This window comes from Dasypus novemcinctus, chromosome 13, assembly GCF_030445035.2.
Source record: "Dasypus novemcinctus isolate mDasNov1 chromosome 13, mDasNov1.1.hap2, whole genome shotgun sequence".
Classification (NCBI taxonomy): domain Eukaryota; kingdom Metazoa; phylum Chordata; class Mammalia; order Cingulata; family Dasypodidae; genus Dasypus; species Dasypus novemcinctus.
In genome coordinates, this window is record NC_080685.1 from 60,396,514 (window position 1) to 60,416,843 (window position 20,330).

The following is a 20,330-nucleotide window of genomic DNA, read 5'->3' on the forward strand; positions in this document are numbered from 1 at the left end:
GGGTGGAGCTAGGGAATGGGAAGTTAAGGCTTAAAATGTATAGAATTCCTATTTAGAATGATGAAAATGTTTAAGTAGTGGATGGTGGTGATAGTGGTACAACATTGTGAACACAATTAACTGCACTGAAATGTATATCTGAATATGATTAAAAGGAGAATGTTAAATTGTATGTATGGAGATGAAATAAAAAATTTTGTTTAACCTGTAGAAGTATACTACACAAACAGTGAACCCTAAGTCATACCATGGACTGTAGTTAATAGACAGTTATAAAAATGTGCTACCATCAGTTAAAACAAATGTTTTACACACATGCAAGTTTGTGATGGTGGCGTGGTGTGTAAGAATCCTGTATTTTGTACATGATTTTTTGTATACCTACCACTTCTCTAATACAGGAAAAAAATTAAATAAATCAACCACAGAAAAGTAGGCAAAAAAACAGACACTTCACAAATGAAGAGCTCCAAATGGTCAGTAAGCATATGAAAAGATGTTTAACTTCATTAGTAGTCAGGGCAGTGTAAATTAAAATCAGAATGAGATATCATTACAAGTCACCACGGATTAATTCAGTAATTCAGCAATTCCATTCCCAGCAGTGGTTCTCAAAGTATGGTCCATGAAACCCCTCAGGGTGGAGGGGTCTCTGAGACCTTTTCAGGGGACTAGGAAGTCAAAATTACTTTTATAATAATACTAACATGTTCTTTTCCTTCTTTGCTGTGTTGCTATTTCACTGATGTTGCAAATCCAGTGGTAGGTAAAACTGCAGTGCTTTATATTTAGCATGAATTGAAGCAGTGACACCAAATTATACTAGTAGTTATTGTATTCTTCTCTACCATGCACTCAAAATCAAAAGGGACTTTTTAAAAAAGTCATTTTCCCTTAAGAATATCCTTAATGGAACATTAAAAAATATTAATTTTAATTAATCTTGGCTGTAAGTACGTAGTCTCTATATTATTATGTCATAACATAGGAAATATGCATACAGCACTTGCATATAGTGAAGGTTGATGGTTGCCTTGAAGAAAAGCACTTACATAATTACTTGAGCCATATTTTTCATGGAGCTATCATTTTTATTTAAATGACTGGCAAACTATGATTATTCAGAGTTGTATATTTGCAACAGAGATCAAAAATGAAGTGACCCTGACTCTTCAGGGAGAACAACTGATAATATTTATTGCCAGTGATAAAATTCAAGCTTTCAAGTGAAAATTAAGATTTTTGGAAGTGACAATTTTCACTCAAAAATTAAGATTTCCCCTGTCATGAGCTTAACATCTCAGTACTTAAAAGGCCTTCCTCATGTGATTGGTGATATTACTGAATGTGATCTTTTCATATTGTGTGATGAAACGTGTCATCATTTGGAAGATTTGTATAACTCACTGGACCAATATTTTCCAAATAACCATTGCTTGATGTTGTAAAATCATGCATGGGTAAAAGATATCTTACACAGATTGCTCATCTCCAAAATGAAGTCTTCTGTAGGGACATCATATTGGAGAAGCCTAGGTCAGATCCCTCAGTCTTAGCAATTTTCCAATTTCTGGCTTGGGTGGCAAGGAACTCTTGAGGTAGGAGATTGACCAAACAGAAAGGAGAGTAAGGTTCAAAATGTGTTCTCACTCTAAGAAACATGACAGATATCCATTACAAGCAAGAATTTGAGTCCCATGTCTTTCTTCATAGAGCATTATAAGGTATTGTTCAGAAAAGAAGGACTCTCGGACATTTTTCCAAAGCAATTTTTTAATGGTCTACACATAAAATAACTTCTGCTTTCTCCCACCAAAACAAGAGAAAAGTACTTTTGTTTCCAGATTTGAAATGTAAAATGTAGCCATAATGACTCTTACACCTCTTTCTTAGTAGATATTATTAGATTAGAGACTCAAGAAATAATTCAATATTTACCATGCACCAGTTGTTGGGCAACAGTATAAAATAGGTTTACAGTAGTAAACAAGACAACCACACATTGGAAAGTCTGCTTTCAGTTTCGAGGAGTATGTTATTTGTATAAATGCTACAACTACTCCAGTTCAGATGCCCAAAATGTCAAAATCTATTTGGATTTTGTTAAGTTTACTTTTCCACCTATTAATTTGTTAAGAGTCTGTTAGCAATATCCAGTAGAACTTTCTGTATATTTGCTATCCAATGTGGTAACCACTAGCCACATGTGACTCTTCAGCACTTAAAATCTGGCTAGTACAACTGAGGAACTGAATTTTCAATTTAATTGTAATTAATATTTAATGAGCCAAATATGGCTAATGGCTCCCCTATTAAATGGTGCACATAGATTACACATTTTGCTAAGTTTTGATTTTTTTTCCCATTTCATTGTGTCTCATTATATAGGGTATATTTAAACAAACAAACAAAATCCTTAAGATTGGCCAGTAGTAGTCTTGTAAATGTTTCCAAATGTTGCCAGACTCTTGTTGCAACCTTAAGTATAAAGATAGAGAAATTGACACATAACTCTGTCTTCAAAATAATATAATTATTAAAAATGTGCTATCATTACTTTTAACAAATGTCCCACACCATTTTAAGTTGTTAATAATAGGGATATAATAATCCTGTATTTTATGCATGATTGTTCTGTAAATCCACAACTTCTCTAATAAAGGGAAATCAAAAAAGGCAGGGAGTATAGGAAAAGATCTAGAATGAAACACACACCAAACGAATTGATTACTGGTTTACCGGTGATGTATGGAAATGGTGCAGGTGGCAGTAGTTGATGATGAGTATGTGCAGTAGTCACTTGACATCTTTCTGTACTACTTGAATATTATTTTTACTACATTTTTATACTATTTATCATCAAAAAGGGGAAAACACAAAAAACAAAAGTTTAAAAGAGCTGTGTAGTGGCAAAACGTGAATAATTATTTTAAAGTATATAAAGCAGGATCCCATTTCAGTTTTAAAAGATATATATATACTCATATACCATCATTTAACATACATATATACTTTTTGTAAGAATGCATGGAATAATGTCTGGTTAAAAAGTAAGATACCAACTATTAAGGTTGGTATGCACACACACACCTCAGTTTGCTCACTTTCAAAATAAAGTTTTCCACAGAGACATCAGATTGGAGAATTGGTGGTTTTCTCTTGGGAGATAGGAGTACAAGTTGCTTTCATTTCCTTCTTTATACTAGAATTTTTTAAATGGATACGTGTTACCATTATCAAACAAAAATAAAATATCAACATTATGGGATATAAAGCTGAAATGTAGAGGTTTCTATTCCCTGCTATCTAAAAATTAAATTATTTTCTAAACCATTTTCAATTTTATCCACTTTGTCTTAGAGTAGATGAGTATCCTTGAGAATTTTTAGAGTTTATTCATTCAACCATTCTGATTATGATACACATACACATATAAAGTATACCTTTTAAACTTTTTAAATGAAATGCTTTGTGTCATATAATCCTTATTTTACCAAAGTAAAACATTCCTTGAGGCACATATATTCCCTCTGTTGAATAAACTTACTTTATAGATTTCAGGTGTAGGAGGATATTCATCTATGGACCTTAAAAATCTCAAGTGATATATTCAGAATTGAGTATATCAAATGTTAGCAGTACTTAGCCAGTGTGATATTGTAACCTGGTCCTTTTGGGGCATTATACATGTAGAAACAAAGAAGGAAAGGAACAAAGTAATGCACGTTCTTAAGAATATGCAAGTATGGGAAGCGGACTTGGCCCAGTAGTTAGGGCATCCATCTACCACATGGGAGGTCCGCAGTTCAAACCCCGGGCCTCCTTAACCCGTGTGCAGCTGGCCCACATGCAGTGCTGATGCGCATGGAGTGCCGTACCACGCAGGGGCGACCCCACGCAGGGGAGCCCCACATGCAAGGAGTGCGCCCTGTAAGGAGAGCCACCCAGCGCGAAAGAAAGTTCAGGCTGCCCAGGAATGGCACCTCACGCACAGAGAGCTGACACAACAAGATGATGCAACAAAGAGAAACACAGATTCCCGTGCTGCTGACAACAATAAAAGTGGACAAAGAACACACAGCAAATAGACACAGAGAACAGACAACTTGGGTGGGGGGAAGGGGAGAGAAATAAATAAATCTTTTTTTTAAAAAAAGAATATGTAAGTATAGTGTCAAAATTTCTGCCTAGTGTCAAATATATTTTTGTGGCAAAAGTACAGACCACAATACACAAGAAATTCTGAAGGCAAGACAGTGCCAAAATTCCGAAACTACTAAATAAAATTCATAGTTTATCTCCATTTAGCTATCAGCCAGCTTCACTTAAAACATAATTTACCCCTTTAGATTTTTTTCCCCAATGAAACAAATCTATTATTCCTCAGTGGATGGGGAAAATATTTGTGTTATAATAGTTCATTTTATATGCTACTTTTTGGAACATATCTGTTCTATAAACTGAATATAATATCTATAAATTATAAAAAGTAGCACAATAAAAATGAACTGAAATTTCTCCTTCATCTCTAATCACAAATCAGAATTTTCATTTTACCCATTTATTATGAAATATGTCATTCATGTGAAAGAGTATATAAAACATAGATGTAAGTTTAAATAAAATAATCACCAAGGTGCCTACCACTCTACTTATGAATATTACTTATGTCTTTGAAGCCCTTGAGTATACCTTCCCTTATGTTTGCCCCAGGGATAACTGCTGTACTATATTTCTGTATTACCTTGTAGTTTTACTGTATCTGTATATGAATCCATAATATATTATTTAGTTTTGCATATATTATGGAATTATACTGTGTATAACTTGCTTTATGTGACTTGCTTTTTTCTACTTGGTAATTTGATGCATGTAGGTCTAGCATTTTTTTATATAGCATTCTATTGTGTAAATATTCTACAGTTTATCCATTTTACTGTTAATATACATTTGGATCTCTTCCTTTTTTTACTATTATAATCCTGCTCATGACAATTGTGTACATATGTATCCTGCTTCGTATTATGCAAGATTTTTCTAGAACCTCGGAATGGAATTGCTAGGTCACAGAATATCTGTATTTTTTCTAAGTAATGACAAATTTTTCCAAAGTGGTTGGACCACTTTCCAACTTAAAAATATATGCATTGTAATTTCTCTGTATCCTCATGAACACTTAGATTGTCAGTCATTATCATTACTGATTTTATTTTATATGTATCTTCTCCCAGTAAGTGGCATGATAAAGAAATTATAGCTGAATCTTTCCATTGACTAAGATTGTATATTTTTTTCTTGTTTTTACCTTTTTCCTTTCTTGAATTTACCCATTCTAGAAATAGCTAGTGAAGAAGAATCTCCACTGCCTTCCTATTCCCACCTAAACAGTGAAAGCTCTATTCCAGAAGAATTGGGCAGCCCTGCTATAGAATATGTGCCAACTGAGTCTACAGTTCAGGAGCATCCAGGGAGTCCAGATCACAGTATACTTACTGAAGAAATGTTTTTTTCACAGGAACTGGAATCCTCTACCTCTCCTAGTAAACATGTAAGCTAATGTATGTTTATATATTAATACTTCTTCAGAAATAACTTGTTTTAAAGGTGTATTAGTAACAGTTGTATTGTTGCTATTAATGACAGCAGTGATCATCATACCCATACTTCTAACATAAAGGAAATAACATTTGAATAAAAAAAAAGTTTCTCACTGGCTCCTAAGGATTTGTAAACATAAGTCCTGTAGCTTAAGTAGTAGTTATGAAAGTATATACTATTAAGCTTATCAATATTGAGGGGAATGGAGCTTTCCGAAGTCTTTAGTAAAAATAATTTGAAGGAACAACATAATTACTTTTTGAGATCTGTGTTTTGTCACTTAACAAAAACACTGAGTCCTTAAGTCATACCAGTGTGACCTTATTATAACTATAATTCACAGTCAGAATAAAAGTAATGGTTTTATCTCTTTAAAGAAATGGTTATTGGTTCAAAATTTTACAACTGTATCACAAACTACTTCCCATTTGGTTTTCTGTTTGAATAGTCACCTCCCAAAAGCTGCACATCTGTGTCAAAACAGGAGTCTGGCAAAGGAAGTCATAGGACAGGAGGACAATGTCTACCTATCAAGTCCCATCAACACTGTTATAGTTGGTCAGATGAGTCATTATCTATGACACAGTCAGGTAAGACTAATAATGAGTTTGTTTTCTTTGTACTGTATTTTAATTCCTCTTCAAAAGCTTTTGTCTAATGGAAGAAATTGTATCATTGGTGTGGAGACAGTGGCCATGGTAGTTGCTGAGGGCAGGGAAAGGAAAGAAGAGATGTTATGTGGGGGCATTTTCGAGACTTGGAATTGTCCTAAATTATATTGCAGGGACAGATGCTGAACATTATATATATAACCCACTGAATAGACTGGGAGAAAGTGTAAACTACAATGTAAACAATAATCCATGTGGTACAGCAGTGCTCCAAATGTATTCACCAAATGCAATGAATGTGCCACAATGACGAAAGAGGTTGTTGATGTGGACGGAGTAGGGGGTTGGGGAGTGGGATATATGGGAAACTCTTATATTTTTTAATGTAACATTTTTTGTGATCTATATATCTTTTTTTTAAAAAGACAATTTAAAAAAATAAAAATGTTTAAAAAAAGCTTTTGTCTAGGAGAGCAGATGTGGCTTAGTGATGGGGTACCTGGTTCCCATGTATAAGGTCCTGGGTTCAATCTCCGGTACCTCCTAAAAAAAAATTTTTTTTTTTGTCCAGCCACCTGCTAGTACACTGTTATCCTTCATTGCACTTGTGAAGACATTTTTCTTGCCAAAATTTAATCTGATAATTCTTTTCATTTCATTGACAGATTCCTAATTTCACAAAACCTGATAAACTATTATATTCTTGTGTGTTAATGGACTTTATTCATCATACATTTGTTGAACCTTTTCTACATGTCATGCACTATAGACAGAATGTTATACTTTGATATCAGTGAAAAATTAAGTGTTTCATCTGATTATTATCCTTTTTTTTCACATAATCTAAGTACTAAGTTTTGCTTTTAAAATTACTCATATATTTAGCAAGCATTTGTTGTTCATTCACTGTATGCTGGGAAGGTATTATGAGAAACTACCTCTAATCTTAAGGAGCTTATGGTCTAAGGAAGATAGATAAGAAAACCAGCAATATGAGAAATGCTGTGATAAAGATCTGTGTATGTATTAGTTCTCTTAGAGAAAGGCCCCCATCTGAGCCTGACCACAAAGGGAATAGGCTGTCCGAGTCACATGAGGCCTTCAAGCAGGAACTTTTTGGATTAGTGAGAGGTAAACTAAGCAAAGAATATGGGGGAAGGGGATTTCTTGGTAGAGAATAGATAAGAGTACTGGAGTCATTAGAAAACATGACAGATTAATGAAATTGCAAATGGTTCAGTGAGGTGCAGAATGCTACGGGAACAGGGGATAGAAGAGTTTGCAATTGTGTTTACCAAAGTAAGTTCCATAAAACACCAGTCAGAGGTGGTATTGATAACTGTTTTATGGTGAGAAGTGGTTCCTTGGTCAAATAAAAGTGATAAGTGCTAAATTAAGTAAGCTTCTTTGAGATTTTTCATAATTTTTAATAGGCATATTACATTGTGAAACTCAAAAAAGTGTTAGTACACAGAAGCCTGTTTTGGAGACTTTTTTTGTAAGGTATCCCATGGAATTGGTGTCCTCCTCAGACTCTCATCTTTTCTTGCCACCCCTGTCCTCCCACCACCCCTGCATCCAATTAGCAAAAATCTTGTTAGTTTTATATTTTAGTCTATTCCTAAGCTTACTACCTTAATTCAGGGCATCACAAGGAATCCATGTCCTCCTTTACCCCGCCAACCTTTTTTTCCCCTTGCATTGCCAACTCCCATCTCTAGTATGCTATAAATACTGCCAATTTTGTATCTTAAATATCTCAGATATTTCCATTCGAAATTCTACTACTTAATTCAGAACACCATCATTCTCTTGACTGGGTCTTAACAGCCACCTACCCATTGATCTTCCTGCCTCCAGTCTTTTTTCTTTTTTCCTTTTCTACACTGTATTCAGAGTTCCAAAACATACCTCTGATCGTATAAACACACTGTTTATAATCCTTCATTGACTTCCAGTTGCCTTCAGGATGAAGTCTAAACTTCTTAGCACAGCGTATAAGGCTTTAAGATTTCAGACCGATTGTTCACATAACCTCATCTATTAATCCTTCACCCTCTTCTCATTCTGTGCTCCAGCCATGCTGAATTACTTGTGATTTTTGCAAATGTATCATATTCCCTCTTACCTCTGGACTTTTGTTCATGCTGTTTCACTTTGTTATGAATGCTCTTCTCTCTGCCTTTCACTGCATTAATTCCTGTTCTTTTTTTAGTTTAAACTTAACTTTTTCTTTTCTAGCCTTCTCCAAAACTCAGGCCTGGGTTAGGCATATATGTTCCCATAGCACTCTGTGCTTCTGTTTGTCTCCCCCATGGGTTCTTATTGTAGGTATGTTACTTACTGGTGACTTTCTTCAAGTTTCATTCCCATGTTAGATTTTTTCATTTGTAGTCATGGAATAATGTCTTAACCATCTTGTATAAGTGTAATAATGTCCATGAAATATTATTTTATTGTAAAACTTATTCTAATAATATTAAATAGTTTTAGAAAAATAGTCCTGAGATTTCTAAACTGTAGATGCAGTCTACCTAATCATGATGATATCATTATATATAAAGAGTATTTGTGGAAGTGGCATTTTAATGTAGTAGAGTTATATAATATCTCAAGTGATGAGAAGTTTATTACCAATCAACATGTGTCAAATAATCAGAAACCTAATTTTTTACATCAGGTTATTCTGTCTTGACATGCTTCAACAAACTGAACTGTCATACTACCTTTCCTTTACCCACCAAAAAAAAAAAAAAAAACCTATAGGAAAAACTTCCATAAAGATAATATATTCATTTAGAGAGTTACTTGAGTTAAAAAAAAAAAAAAAAAGCAACAATATCTAGAGATTCTCTTAGAATGTTATTAATGATAAATTCTATGCAGTAATACTAGATTTTGGCAGGTACATAATATACCCTCATCCCCATTCATTTTTATAAGTTTTATTTAGTCTCTGATTACCTTCTTTTGTCCACCTTTGGTTTCTTTAGTACTTAAAAATATTAAAAAGAAAAAAAAAAGTCAGGGGAGCCAGTGTAGCTCAGTGTTTGAGTGCCTGTTCCCATGTTCGAGGTCTCAGGTTCAATCCCTGGTGCCTCCTTAAAATTAATATATATGTAAAAATTTCCCAAGGACTTTCCATTAGAAAACTCCAAGTTTCTTATCAATTGATATTAAATCTTTACAACCATAGATGATGATGATGATGATTCTTTACCTTACAAAATCACTGCTGATATATACCATTTTAAAAATATATTCATTAAAAAATAATCCGTGGGAGTCTAGTGGTCTCTAATTAAATTTTATCAGAGTAACCTCTCAAGTTGAAAGCACATAAAGCTTATCAGGCTAAAGAATACAGAGTTGTGGAACATGCAGAGGTATGGCTTTATACTTCATTTTAGAGAGATTATAATTTTTAATTGAGACTGAAATCCTCCCAATCATTGTATTAATGTTAGAATTATTATCAATTCAATTAATATACAGTCTGCTACTAAGGATTTAGAAATGTTTAATCTTAAAACCAATTGATGCTTTTCTTCAGAAATTAAAAGAAAGCATGAGAGAGATACACATTTGTGCTCTTCCCTCACCACCACCTTTTTAATTAAGTAAACCAAATTAATACATTTTCTAAAATATAGCTACATAAAATGTTTTGTGTGAGTTTTATTACCAGCATTTATTGAGCTTCTACAGTTTTCTGAGCACTATGCTTCATGGTATATGTACCTTATTTTATTTAATCTTCACACCAGTTCTAGAAATTGGTCAAGATCAAGTAGGTAAGTAGTTGATCCAGAATTGAAAAATGGCCTTTATTATTACTTCATTTTATAAGAGTGTTGATCAGTAAATCATGAGCTTTGCCCATGACAGATGCTGAACATGATTCCCCTACTGGTGTAAGGTGAATATAACTTTCCTAGTATACCTTAAGTTAAAGACATAGAAACAGGAATTCAGATTTCATTATTTCTTATCCAGATATTTGGATCACACTACCCACCCACCCACCCCAAAAAAATACTATAAAACCATTTGTTTACATTTAAACAAATTCCATAACTAGTTCTTATGTAATTTAATCTGAAGTTACCTGTTTAAAAATATGGTTATTTATGATGTAATGTTATAGTGCACATGAGTTTTCCGTACATATGTATGGTGATTATATGTTTCATTCAACAGTAATGTGTGGAAAAGACACCATTGTGTGATTCTGGGAGGAAGTGTGAAGAACAGTCATATCATACTGTATAATTTCCACATGAAGTAAAATAAGTAGTCTTACTTTGTTTCATAGCAAGCATAGGACACTTATAATGAAATGTCTTTTTCATGATTTTGCCATGATCAGACTTATACTCCATGTGTGTGCATGTGTTGGGGAAAAAAATAAAATTTAATTAGACTTCATTTCAGTTATTTTAAGAGCTTTCAAAGAAAGATTACAGAATTGTATTTTTTTAATACTCTTTCTTCTTTTATATGATAGTAAGACATCACCTGATGAGTCGCAACAGTTTAAAATGGCAAAAATCCAGTTTAGTTTAATATGGACTTAAAAATGTAACTAAGAGGAGCAGATGTAGCTCAAGCAGTTGAGCACCTACACTCATGTACAAGGTCCTGGGTTCAATCCCCAGACCTCATGAAAACCAAAAACAACAAACGAGGAAACCAACTCTGGGGAGCCGATGTAGCTCAGTGCTCAACAGCGCTGGCTTCCTACATATGAGGTCCCAGGTTCAATCCCCAGCCCTGGTACTGAAAAAAGAAAAAAAGTAAGGAGAAAAAGGGTTAAACATGACTCTTATTACTGGAAAATAATTTCTTGTAGAATATCCAAATTTTGCTAACCTAAAAGTTTTTCCGCTTCTGGGTACTTTGGTAAATAGGGTACCCTGAAATGTATTTAAAGTTTCAGATAGTACAATTAGAAAATGAAAGTAAATTGGAGAAACCAAGAAAAAAAATTAAAGAATTTAGAGGTAAGAGGGATGCATATAACTAACAAATATTCAGAAGCTCAAATTCTATCATTTTAAATATTAGATTGATTTTATATAAATGAATTATTACATTACAGCTTTTCAGTAGTAATTAAATTAACCTTATTCTTAAATTAAAGTTAAATAAAAGAATTTCATCTCTTTCAGAAACTACATCTGACCAGAGTGACATTGAAGGTAGGATCAGAGCTCTGAAAGATGAACTGCGGAAAAGAAAATCAGTTGTGGACCAGTTGAAGAAGGAACAGAAAAAAAGGCAAAAGGAAAGACTGAAAGCCCAAGAAGCCAGTCTGATCAAACAGCTAGAGGTTAGACACAGAAAGAAGTTTTAATACCAAAGCTTATATATATATGAAGCCAAAAATGTTTTAATGTTGTGAATAAAGTAATGGAATAGGATTTTTCAGTATGAATTAGTTTGGTACCACATTTTTACCCTACCTCCAAATTTAAAAATTCTGAGGCTATCTAAATAAACTCTTGCTTAAAACATTAAACATTAAATGTTAAATCAAATTATTAAATATTAAGAAATTATCAAATTCAATATTAAAGTATTATAGTAAGTTTTTTTTTAACAAGAAAGATTAGGCCTATGGAAAAAGGATCAGTATCCATGCCCTCTTTTTTTTTCCCCTGTCTGGTTGCATCATCCTCTCTTTGGTGCATCACTTCACCACTTTGAGGCCCACAGGTCTGGGATGCCTCTTTTCTTTTTTACCAGGAGGTCCCAGGCCCTCCGTATGGTAAATGGGAGCTCAACTGCTTGAGCCACAGCTGCTTCCCTTCACTCGCTCTTAAGCAGAGAACCATAAGATAAATAATTCTAGCTGTTACAATTGTTACTGCTTTTTTTTTTAAGCAGAATATTGTTTCATACCATAAAACTTATTAGTAGAACTCTTACCTCTCTACTTGAATGGCTCCTAAATAACTTTGGACTTGACATTTTTCCCAAACTCCAAAAGCCTTCTCCAGTTTTTTCCCCATGCTGGGTCTCCAGTTTTGATACTGTCCTCATTCTCTTTTCTCCCATCCATTCAGTCTCCAGATCCTATTGATCCTTCTTTTATAAAGCTTCTTACTTGTCCTTCCCCATTCCTACTGCCTTCAAGCTAGTTGAGACCCTTACAACATTTTGCCTCTCTGTCTGCATGGCCCTTTAGATGTCCCTGCCTTTGGCTGCTTCACTGTTACAAACATTCTGCTAGCCTAGTATTCCTAAAACACCATATCAGTTATAGAATTGTTCTGAGTCTATTGCTCATTGCAAGAATCCCTCTTCTGGCATCACTAGAGAGGATCATTCAACTTCTACCTAAACATTTCCAGTAATGAGAAATTTCAGTTTTTCAGGCAGTAGTTTCACTCTAGATGCTCTAGGTGTTAAATAGTCCTTTGTTATGTTTAGCCAAAATTTCTTTTTAATTCCCACCCATTGGTCCCCCTTGCATAACACCAAACAAATCTGTTCCTCCTATATTTATTAATTTTATCATCAAATATTCAAGTGCCTGTTTATGTACCAGGAACTCCTCATTTAATCCTCACAGCAACGAGATGTAGGTATTATTATCCCTGTTTTTCAGTTGAAGGAAACTGAGTTTCATTAAGATTAATGATTTACCCAGGAACACACAGCTCATATGTGATAAACCCAGGATTTTAATCTAGCTCTAATTACAAATTCTGTGCCTTTACCATTATGCTACACTAATTTCCACACAGAAGATAGGCCTAACAGATCTGGCAACACAGACATTCATAGAGGTACACAATGCAGAGATGGAAACAGGGATTATAATTTGCACAAATGTTTACAAATAGAAAAAGTGATTAAGATAAAATGGCTATATTGGGGAGTTCATGTTGGAAAGTAATAAGGATATAGTTTAAAAATAAAGATCATATTAAGGACCTTAGGAATCAGACTAATGAGTTTGGACTTCATCCTACATTCATAGGGCAATAATCTTCAACCTGGCTACACATAAAAATTAACTGGAGAGCTTTTTGAAAAATACAGATATCTGGGGTCACTCTGAGAGATTATATTTAATTTATCTATGGTGGGGCCCAGGATTTAAAAGCACTGCTTGTTAGGCAGTTAGGAGCCATTGACAAAGCTTCTCAGTGAAGCAGTATTGGGGATGAAATACTAAATTGAATAGCATTGTTCAAAAAGTTCATTAATGGCTATGTCAATTGGAAAGGAGGTCTCTAGAGGAGTGACACAAGGATTTATCTCATTCAACCTTTTATTAAATGATTTAAAGACAAAGGAATGTTCCATATTTGTTTTAAAATTATTGCATGCAATAGGGAAATTTGTAATATGTAATAGCAATTCATATTTTAAAATGTCCTAGATTTTATTTGATCACAAGTGAAATAAATGGACTGCACTTACATGAATACAACTTTCAGATTGAGAAGTTATAGTCCCTATATATTCCTAGCTAGTCTTACTAAATATCTGTAGTGTATATTTTTAATACCAGGAGTTACTTTATCAAAGGACTGAGAATCCAGATGAAGATAATATGGATGGTGAGGAGTCTGGAAACAACCTCAAATAGTGAAAGTTATGAAAGTCAAGGTGTTCAGGCAAGAAAACTAAGGAGAGACTTAATAGATAGAGGCCTTCCCTTAGATTTCATATAAATATAATTAAATTAGAGAAGCCTTGTTCACAGAATGGGTAATAACTGGGAAACTTTTTTCTTTTTAAATTCTGAACTGTCATTCTCCAACCACATCTTTCCTTCTCTTTAGAATTTATGTCCTAAGTACATTCTTCTTAGAAGCTTACTGCCATTGAAATCCAGATCAAACAGCTAAACTTCTTGAAAGTACCATGAAAGCATTAGGACACCCATCAGAAAAGAATTACAGAATCATTTAAAGTATTTTTTTTAATGTGGCAGGGTATAAATTATTGCTCCATAAGTATTAAACTACTGTATATTAAAACTTTATCATTTTTTAATTGATACTGATGATTACAATTATACATCTGGTTTATACATAGACTATAAGTAACAGGTTATAGAGCTCTGGGGAATGAGACTAGGGGGCAGGGAGTGGGATTTTTATATCATCTTACTGTTTGAATATTTTATTATAAAATATACTATTTTGTAAACTAAAAAGTTTTTTTAAAAATTCTGCATAGTGACTGCTGTAATTTTTCTAAACTTAGTCATATGATGAATTCATTAAGAAAACTGAAGCCGAGCTTAGCCGAGATTTGGAAACATCACCAACAGCCAAGCCTCAGATTAAAACGCTCTCCTCAGCTTCTGAAAAACCCAAGATCAAGTCCTTACCAATACACAGGTAGAGATTTTTCATAAATAATCTATATTCTGCCTTGTTTGAAAAAAGAATGGCAAATGATTTTTAGTGGAGGTTATCTTTTCAGTAACTGTCTTAGTTTGCCAAAGGATGCCAATGCAAAATACCAGAAATGGGTTGACTTTTATAATAGGAAATTTATTAGGGGTAAAAGATTCAGTTCCAAGTCTCTGAAAACGTCCAAATTAAAGCACCGTCAGAGAGGAGCAGATGTGGCTTAAGCAATTGAGCACCTTCTTCCCACATGGAAGGTCCTGGGTTTTGTTTCCGGTGCCTCCTAAAAAAAAAAAAAAGTGAACAAACCAAAGAGCCAACTCAGGGGAGCCGATGTGGCTCAGTAGTTGAGCACCAGTTTCCCACTTACAAGGTCCCTTCAAATGCCTAGCACCTCAAAAAATTTTAAAAAGCACCATCAGAGGTGCTTTCTCTCCAAAGTTGGCTCCTGGTGATCCTACTGTGTGACAAGGCAATATAGCAGCCTATCTCTGCTGAGGTCCTGCCTTCCCCCTCAGAGCTCACTATCTTTAGGAGCTCAGCTGTGGGCTATCAGGCATATGGTTTGTCTCTTTCCAGACCTCCTCTCTCAGCCTGAGACGTTCCACTTTCTCCCTGAGTCCACCTGTGGGTGATCAAGCATATGGTTCATCTCTTAAGCCTCAAATTGCTCTGTGGGCCCAGCCTCTTGGGGCTTCATGCTCAGCTTCGGCTGCTAGCAATCTTTGAGTCCTCCCTCACACATTGCCAGGTCAAAATGGCAGAGCTCCCTTTTCTATGTGTCTCTTCTCTGTCTTCATTTATATAAGACTCTAGTGAGAGGGCAGAGACCCAACCTGAGTCACACCCTACTGATTTAGTCCAATCAAAAGCAATCTAATCAAGTGATCCAATCAAGGTCCCTTAATGGAACCTAATGAAATCAAAGGATCTCACACCCACAGGAATGGATTAGTTAAAAAAGTCTTTTTTTTTTTTGGATTCACCAAATTCAAATTCACAGATACTGAAACTATAGAAGTAAAAATATTGATTATATCATTAATTTCACTAAACTGAATGTGTTGTGCATGATATAATCACAAAACAGATATATAATAAGTTTCAATTTTTAAAATAGACTTTGAATCCTGAAATCTGGTGTGGTACAGCAAATATAGTACTCTTCTGCATTACTACATCGTAGCATTATAAGTAGTCATAAACCTTTTGAAAAGCGATTTGGCAATGTTTCAAAAGTTAAAAAAGTCATCTGTAAAATGCAATTCAGTAATCCCACTTCTGGAAATAAAATTTGAGAAAATATGGGAGAAAAATCGATTTGCATAAATATGTTTATCATAGTGTCCTATATAAATAGTAAAACATTAGAAGTGATCTTAAGTCCAAAAATGGGAAATAGCTCAGTAAATTATTATTCTTTTCAGGTAATAGAATATTATGTGGCCAGTAAAAGTAAATATAGAAGAAACTGAATAATCACATTAGAATAAAATATATGTGTTACATAAAAAAAGGTTATAACATTCAAGCTAAATTTTAAATAAGGCATAGGGATTAGGAGGTCATTGGGAATGAGAAATAGGGGAACATTTCAGAGAAAAGGGCGTGTGTGAATGCCCAAAAGCAAAAATGAACTTGATATAACATAGAAGCTGAACATAATAAAATATTGCTGGAGTTAGAAGATACTGGAAAGATAAATTGAAGCCAAATAGTAAAAATCTGTATTCATTCCATTCTTAGTAGTTTGTATTTTACCCTTGAAGGATTTTTTGCTTTTAATGTTTTAATATTTTGGGATGTTTTTGTTACAATTATAGGACTTGCCACAATTAACTTAGCATTACCTGAGTTGGAATTCTGGTTCCAGGACCAACTAGCTGTATAGAACTCTGGGCAGTTAATTAGCCTCTCTGTGCTTTAGGTTTTTTTAATAGTGATTTATATCCCTATACAACAGGGAAAGTAATAATAATGCCTGACTAATATAGTTGTTATGAGGATTAAAAGGCTAAATATTTATGAAACACTTAAAATAGGGCCTAACACAGTAAGCACTGTGTATTAGCTGCTTTATTACTACTATTATTATTGTTATTATAATATCTGGAGAAGCAGTAAGGATAAAAAGGCTAAAATATTTCCTGCCCAACTATACCAAAATAGCAGATGTCAACTATTAGATATATGTCCTTCCCAGATTTTTATGCTTAGATTTTGTTTGTATTTTTCTTACTTAAACATTTTCCCATATATTACGATCTTTAAATTTTATTTTAATTTCTACATAATATAGTTTTCCTAAATAAGGTACTGAAGGATTTTAACCAAAAAGCAACTTGATCAGATTTGTGTTTAGAGAGATCTTTCTGCCCAAAATATGCTTAGAAGCAGGAAGAACAGTAGCCTAAGTCAAACCTCAAGTAAGATTAAAAATAGAAAATTGGGGAAACGGACTTTGGCCCAGTGGTTAGGGCGTCCGTCTACCACATGGGAGGTCCGCGGTTCAAACCCCGGGCCTCCTTGACCCGTGTGGAGCTGGCCCATGCGCAGTGCTGATGCGCGCAAGGAGTGCCCTGCCACACAAGGGTGTCCCCCGCGTAGGGGAGTCCCACGCACAAGGAGTGCACCCGTAAGGGGAGCCGCCCAGCATGAAGGAAGGAGCAGCCTGCCCAGGAATGGCGCCGCCCACACTTCCCGTGCTGCTGACGACAACAGAAGCGGACAAAGAAACAAGACGCAGCAAAAAGACATAGAAAACAGACAACCGGGGGAGGGGAGGGGAATTAAATAAATAAAAAATCTTTAAAAAAAAAATAGAAAATTGGAGATTGATTTTAGAAATATTCAGGAAGTAGGCTTGCCAGTTAAAGTGCTAGATGAGGGGGGCAGAGGAAATCTAGGATGACTTTATAGATTTTTCTGTTTTAGATAGTTGGTTGAGTTAAATTTCCACTAACATAAATGGTGGTTTTTGAGGGAACCTTATGATTTTGGTTTTTTAAATGCTAATTTAGTTGCCTATTGCTCATGTAAGTGAATGATATAGGAAAGATGTCAAGGTTGGAAATGTAGCATCAGCAAATAGACGGTGGTTAAAGCCAGAAATAGAGCAACATCACCAGGGAAAATAGGCATTCAGAGAGAATAAAAAGAAGCCAAAGGGAAGCGGGTTTGGCCCAACGGATAGGGCGTCTGCCTACCACAGGGGAGGGGCAAGGTTCAAACCCAGGACCTCCTGACCCGTGTGATGAGCTGGCCCACGCTGCAGTGCTGATATGCACAAGGAGTGCCATGCCACACAGGGGTGTCCCCTGCGTAGGGAAGCCCCACGTGCAAGGAGTGCACCCCGTAAGGAGAGCCGCCCAGCACGAAGAAAGTGCTGCTTGCCCAGGAATGGCGCTGCACACACAGAGAGCTGACTCAGCAAGATGACGCAACAAAATGAGGTACAGATTCCAGGTGCCACTGACAAGAATCCAAGCAGACACAGAAGAACACACAGCAAATGGACACAGAGAGCAGACAATTGGGGGGAGGGGGTGGGGAAGGGGAAAGAAATAAATTTTAAAAAAATAAAGAAGCCAAATACTAATTATAATGAAATAGTAGCAATTAAGTGGTTAATTATTTTAAAAAGTAGAAGTAGAAACCAAATATTATGGCTTAGCAAATGAAGAAGAGGCAAAGAAATGAAAATAGTGAATATAACTCTTCCTGTTAACTATAAAAGATGAGAGGATAATAGCATAGGGTGGAGGAATGAAGAATTAAAGGAAAAACACTTCTTGAGACTTGAGGCATACTTAAAAATTGAGGGGGAAAAGTCAGATTGAAGGACTAGAGATTGTAGGAAAGAGAATGGATAATTGACTAGTACTGTTTATGAAGCTGTGGAAAGGTATGGGATCCAGGACAGAAAGAGATTTGAATAATTGGCTTTGAACAAGTAAGAGACATGTCTTTTCCTTCCTGCAGACATAAGGAAAGGCAGTTGGGCCAGTTGTGACTGGAGATAAATTTGTTAGGTAGAAAGGTTGAAGGTAAGAGTTCATGCCTGATTGCCTCTGTTCTACTCAGTAAAAGAGTTACGGTCATCATCTATTGAGAGTAACGAGAACCAGAAATAGGCTTGATGAAAGTGGTAAAGGTTAGACTACCTCCTGTGGAGAAGAAGAAGCAAGTAGTTGGCTAAGGACAATTGTATTTTGTTACCAATTACTATAGTATGAGGACTACATTTATTACTTTTCATAAATTTTTCTACTTCAGATCTGAAACGGCAAAGAATTGGAAATCACTAACAGAGTCAGAACGTCCCAGAGGATCCCTGGAGTCTATTGCTGAGCATGTTGGTATGTAGCTAGAAAAAATATTTAAGCTGTATTTACCTGTCTAAGAATTTGTGTAAAAGACCTATAAAATTCTGCATCTACATCTTTTTTATGAAAAATTGAATTTCTTTAACATAATAGATTATTAAGCATTTTAAGTAACTTTTATATTTTAAAGTGCTATATTGGTTGTACATAAAGATATGTGAATCAGTCTTTTTTTTATGTACTTTTTTTTTTTAGATTTTTTTTCTCTCCCCTTTCCCCCCACCCCCTGTTGTCTGCTCTCTGTGTCCATTCGCTGTGTGTGTTCTTCTGTGTCCAGTTGGATTCTTGTCAGCTTCACCAGGATTCTTCGTCTCTTTTGGTTGTGTCATCTTGCTGCATCAGCTTCCATGTGTGTGGCGCCACTCCTGGGCAAGCTGTGCTTTTATCACTCTGGGCGGCTCTCCTTGAGGGGCACACTCCTTGCGTGTGGGGCTTCCCTATGCGGGAGCACCCCTGCGTGGCACGGCACTCCTTGTGCGCATCAGCACTGCACATGGGTCAGCTCACCACACGGGTCATGAGGCCCTGGGTTTGAATCCTGGACCTCCCATGTGGTAGGCAGACACTCTCAGTTGAGCCAAATCCGCTTCCCTGTGAATCAGTCTTTATTGTCCCAATTTTTATGAATAAAACCTGAGGCATGAAGACAGTCTAAAATGGCTAAATGTACCATCAGCATTCTCTAAATTCCACCTATGTTATTTCTCAGGTTAAACTATCTACATTTTCTGAATTTAAAATGTAATCCAATGAGGGAATAAACAAAACAAAACTGGGACATGAGAAGGCCTGCCTAATAACAATAACAAAATAGAGATTTGAATTCATAACTTTTAATTCTTGGTTTATTACTCACCAAATCATATTTATTTTCTCCTTAATTTCCAAAGTTGGCTAAAGTGCTATATTTTTAGAAATAGTTGCTCTTTGTTTGTTTATTTATATTATGCTTACTTAAAGTCCCCAGGAAAATTTATTGTTTTGGACTATTATGTAGAAGTATTTTCTCCCTCCCTCATTGTTTTACTATTTAAAAAATTAATGTAATATTCATCATACCATTCTGTTTTTACATAGTTTGAGAATAACAGCAAAGCAACATCTCCGTAAACTTAGATCTATTTTCTTCACTTTATGGGTTGATATAAAAGAAATTACTCCCAACTTTAAATTTTTCAGCGTCGTCATAAATGTTTATTTTTGGTATAGTGTATTCTCTCTAAAGAAACACTTGCCTTATATCATAACCAAAACAGTCATATTTATTGACCAGAATTTTTCTTCCCTAGGATTTTTTATTTAAACTTGTGTTACAGAAATTGAAAGATTGTGATCAAATAATTTTTATGTTTTTTTTTCTT

The 20,330-nt window shown here is 35.0% G+C and overlaps 1 protein-coding gene across 4 annotated transcripts in view; it reads left to right on the plus strand.

Annotated features, from left to right (window-relative positions):
* CEP350 (centrosomal protein 350) overlaps positions 1-20,330 on the plus strand; it is a 188,895-nt gene that overhangs the window by 145,323 nt on the left and 23,242 nt on the right. For all 4 annotated transcript variants that reach the window (XM_058274814.2, XM_058274815.2, XM_058274816.2 and 1 more), the window contains 5 exons: positions 5,337-5,548; positions 6,047-6,188; positions 11,381-11,541; positions 14,436-14,572; positions 18,860-18,942. In XM_058274814.2, coding sequence (XP_058130797.1) covers positions 5,337-5,548; positions 6,047-6,188; positions 11,381-11,541; positions 14,436-14,572; positions 18,860-18,942 — 735 coding nt within the window. The remainder of the gene's footprint in view (positions 1-5,336; positions 5,549-6,046; positions 6,189-11,380; positions 11,542-14,435; positions 14,573-18,859; positions 18,943-20,330) is intronic.